The sequence below is a fragment of the Atta cephalotes genome (assembly GCF_000143395.1).
Source record: "Atta cephalotes unplaced genomic scaffold scaffold00017, whole genome shotgun sequence".
In the NCBI taxonomy this organism is placed as follows: domain Eukaryota; kingdom Metazoa; phylum Arthropoda; class Insecta; order Hymenoptera; family Formicidae; genus Atta; species Atta cephalotes.
In genome coordinates, this window is record NW_012130081.1 from 4,516,727 (window position 1) to 4,518,636 (window position 1,910).

The 1,910-nt window shown below is 43.6% G+C and overlaps 1 protein-coding gene and 1 pseudogene across 1 annotated transcript; both read right to left on the minus strand.

Annotated features, from left to right (window-relative positions):
- Positions 1 to 141: 141 nt before the first annotated feature.
- LOC105618556 (broad-complex core protein isoforms 1/2/3/4/5-like) lies at positions 142 to 393 on the minus strand. The gene has a single exon (XM_012200087.1). It carries the CDS (start codon positions 391 to 393, stop codon positions 142 to 144), a length of 252 nt encoding a protein of 83 aa, XP_012055477.1.
- Positions 394 to 633: 240 nt separating this feature from the next.
- LOC105618649 overlaps positions 634 to 1,910 on the minus strand; it is a 1,868-nt pseudogene continuing 591 nt past the window's right edge.

Here is a 1,910-nt window from a genome sequence, read left to right on the forward strand (position 1 = left end):
GAGAGAGAGAGAGAAAGGAAGGAAATGTGTCTTGTGTTTGTTAAGTCGTATAGGGGTGAGTTTTGAGAGACCATGTTAAAGATCTTCGAAATGCTGTGCGCCATAGGTGTGTTTAGCGTGGTCCCTACCTTATCTAAACCTTCAAAAGAACTTAATGTCAATGTCGCCGGGCCTGCTCTTATGATAGGTATATATATGGGTCATCAGGGAATTACGCGAGCAGTATACCCGCTCGCAGATGACGCATCTGTACTCCTCTTGTCGTTCGGCGTGTTTGTCAGCAACGTGGCGTTTCAGGGATGCTTTGCTGCATAGTACTTTGCCGCACAGTTGGCAGGTGAACAACTTCTTCGCTGACTGGGTGTTCAGAGAGTTCAAGGTCAGCCCCGTCATAGAGGTGAGCACTGAAACACAACAACGCACCTCTCATGCAGCTGCACACCCCCACCAACACACTTAAACCCTATACCACGATCAAGAATAAACAAAGAACGGTCGCGTACGCGAATCTCGCTCGAATACCTACTCCTTTTCCTAGGATCGTGCTTGTATTTTCTCGACTGTGCTTATGTCATCTCGATCGCGTCGATCATATGATGCCTTCTGCAGCTCGAAAACGGCAGGCGCGTCTATCTACTTAAAGCTCGTATCTTCAGAGATCGCAGAACGGTCGTCTGTTTGTATTTTAACAACTACGTATTATATAAATGTGACAAGTATAATAAATTTTTATTAAATTGTGTGAAACTATTGTGAGTATCCCACGCTTAAATTATTGTATGTCATTAATATTTCTCTGCAAAATTTTACTTAATCTTTTTTCTTGTGCGATATAAATCATTGCAAATATCCTCGCGGTCTTAATCCTCTTACGTCGCGCTTGTAAAGAGAAATTTGAACGAACGATGTGTACGCGCGCGGATTCATTTTCAACTTAGCCATAAAGATTATTAGAGAGAAATTTTTAATACATTAATTTCGTAAATCCGACGATCAACGCGCAATTGTGAGGAAATCAACCCTTTTCTTGCTGCTATCGATCTGCCCCTCGCCTCTTCCGTCGTCTTCTTCCTCTTCCGTCTTTTCCCTACTGGATCACGCCTCGCGCATTAATCAATCCATTAAAAACGAGACTCGCGTCCTTTAGAGAAGTAATTACGCGCATTATGGCACGTCTTTGGAAACAAAAAAAGAGGAGGAGGGGGGGGGGAGGGAAGAACCGGAGAGATGTGGAGGAATCGACGCACTGTTTCTCTTCGTGGGGAGCGAAGTAAGAACTTTCTTTAACGGGCGGCTTTCCTCTCCCCGATCTTCTTCGGAACTCCGATCACTGCTAATGCGGAAAGAGAGAACGGGACAAGAGGCGCACGCACATGCATGAAATAATTCACATACGCATACGCAAGTACACGCTAGAACACACGCAAGGGATGAATGCACCCCGAAACGTTTCGTACACGTGTGTGTATACCACATGTGAATGTGTGCGTGTACGTTCACGAGAGGAAATTGCGGAGAAAAGAAGGCGGATATGGCGTTATTTTTATAGAATTGGTGCGTTTAATTTCTCTTTCAATCGAGGAATTCGACTCTATTGTCGTTAACACGCGACGTACAAATCATTGCGCTCGAGAGAGTTGCGTTATTGCGGTCGTAGACGTTCACAGTTCATATGCGCTACACATATTTCTCGATATGCTCAAAATAACTCCACGATCATTTAATTTCAAATATTCGACGAACGAGAATGCATCGCATTTTAATACCATAATAGATTTTATTGCATTGTTATACAAAATTAATTAGTCACGTTAATATATGTTGTGTGTGTGTGTGTGTGTGTGTGTGTGTGTGTGTGTGTGTGTGTGTGTGTGTGTGTGTGTGTGTGTGTGTGTGTGTGTGTGTGTGTG

Excerpts from the sequence above, each read along its gene's own strand:
- LOC105618556 (XM_012200087.1), bottom strand. The coding sequence starts at position 393 with ATGACGGGGCTGACCTTGAACTCTCTGAACACCCAGTCAGCGAAGAAG.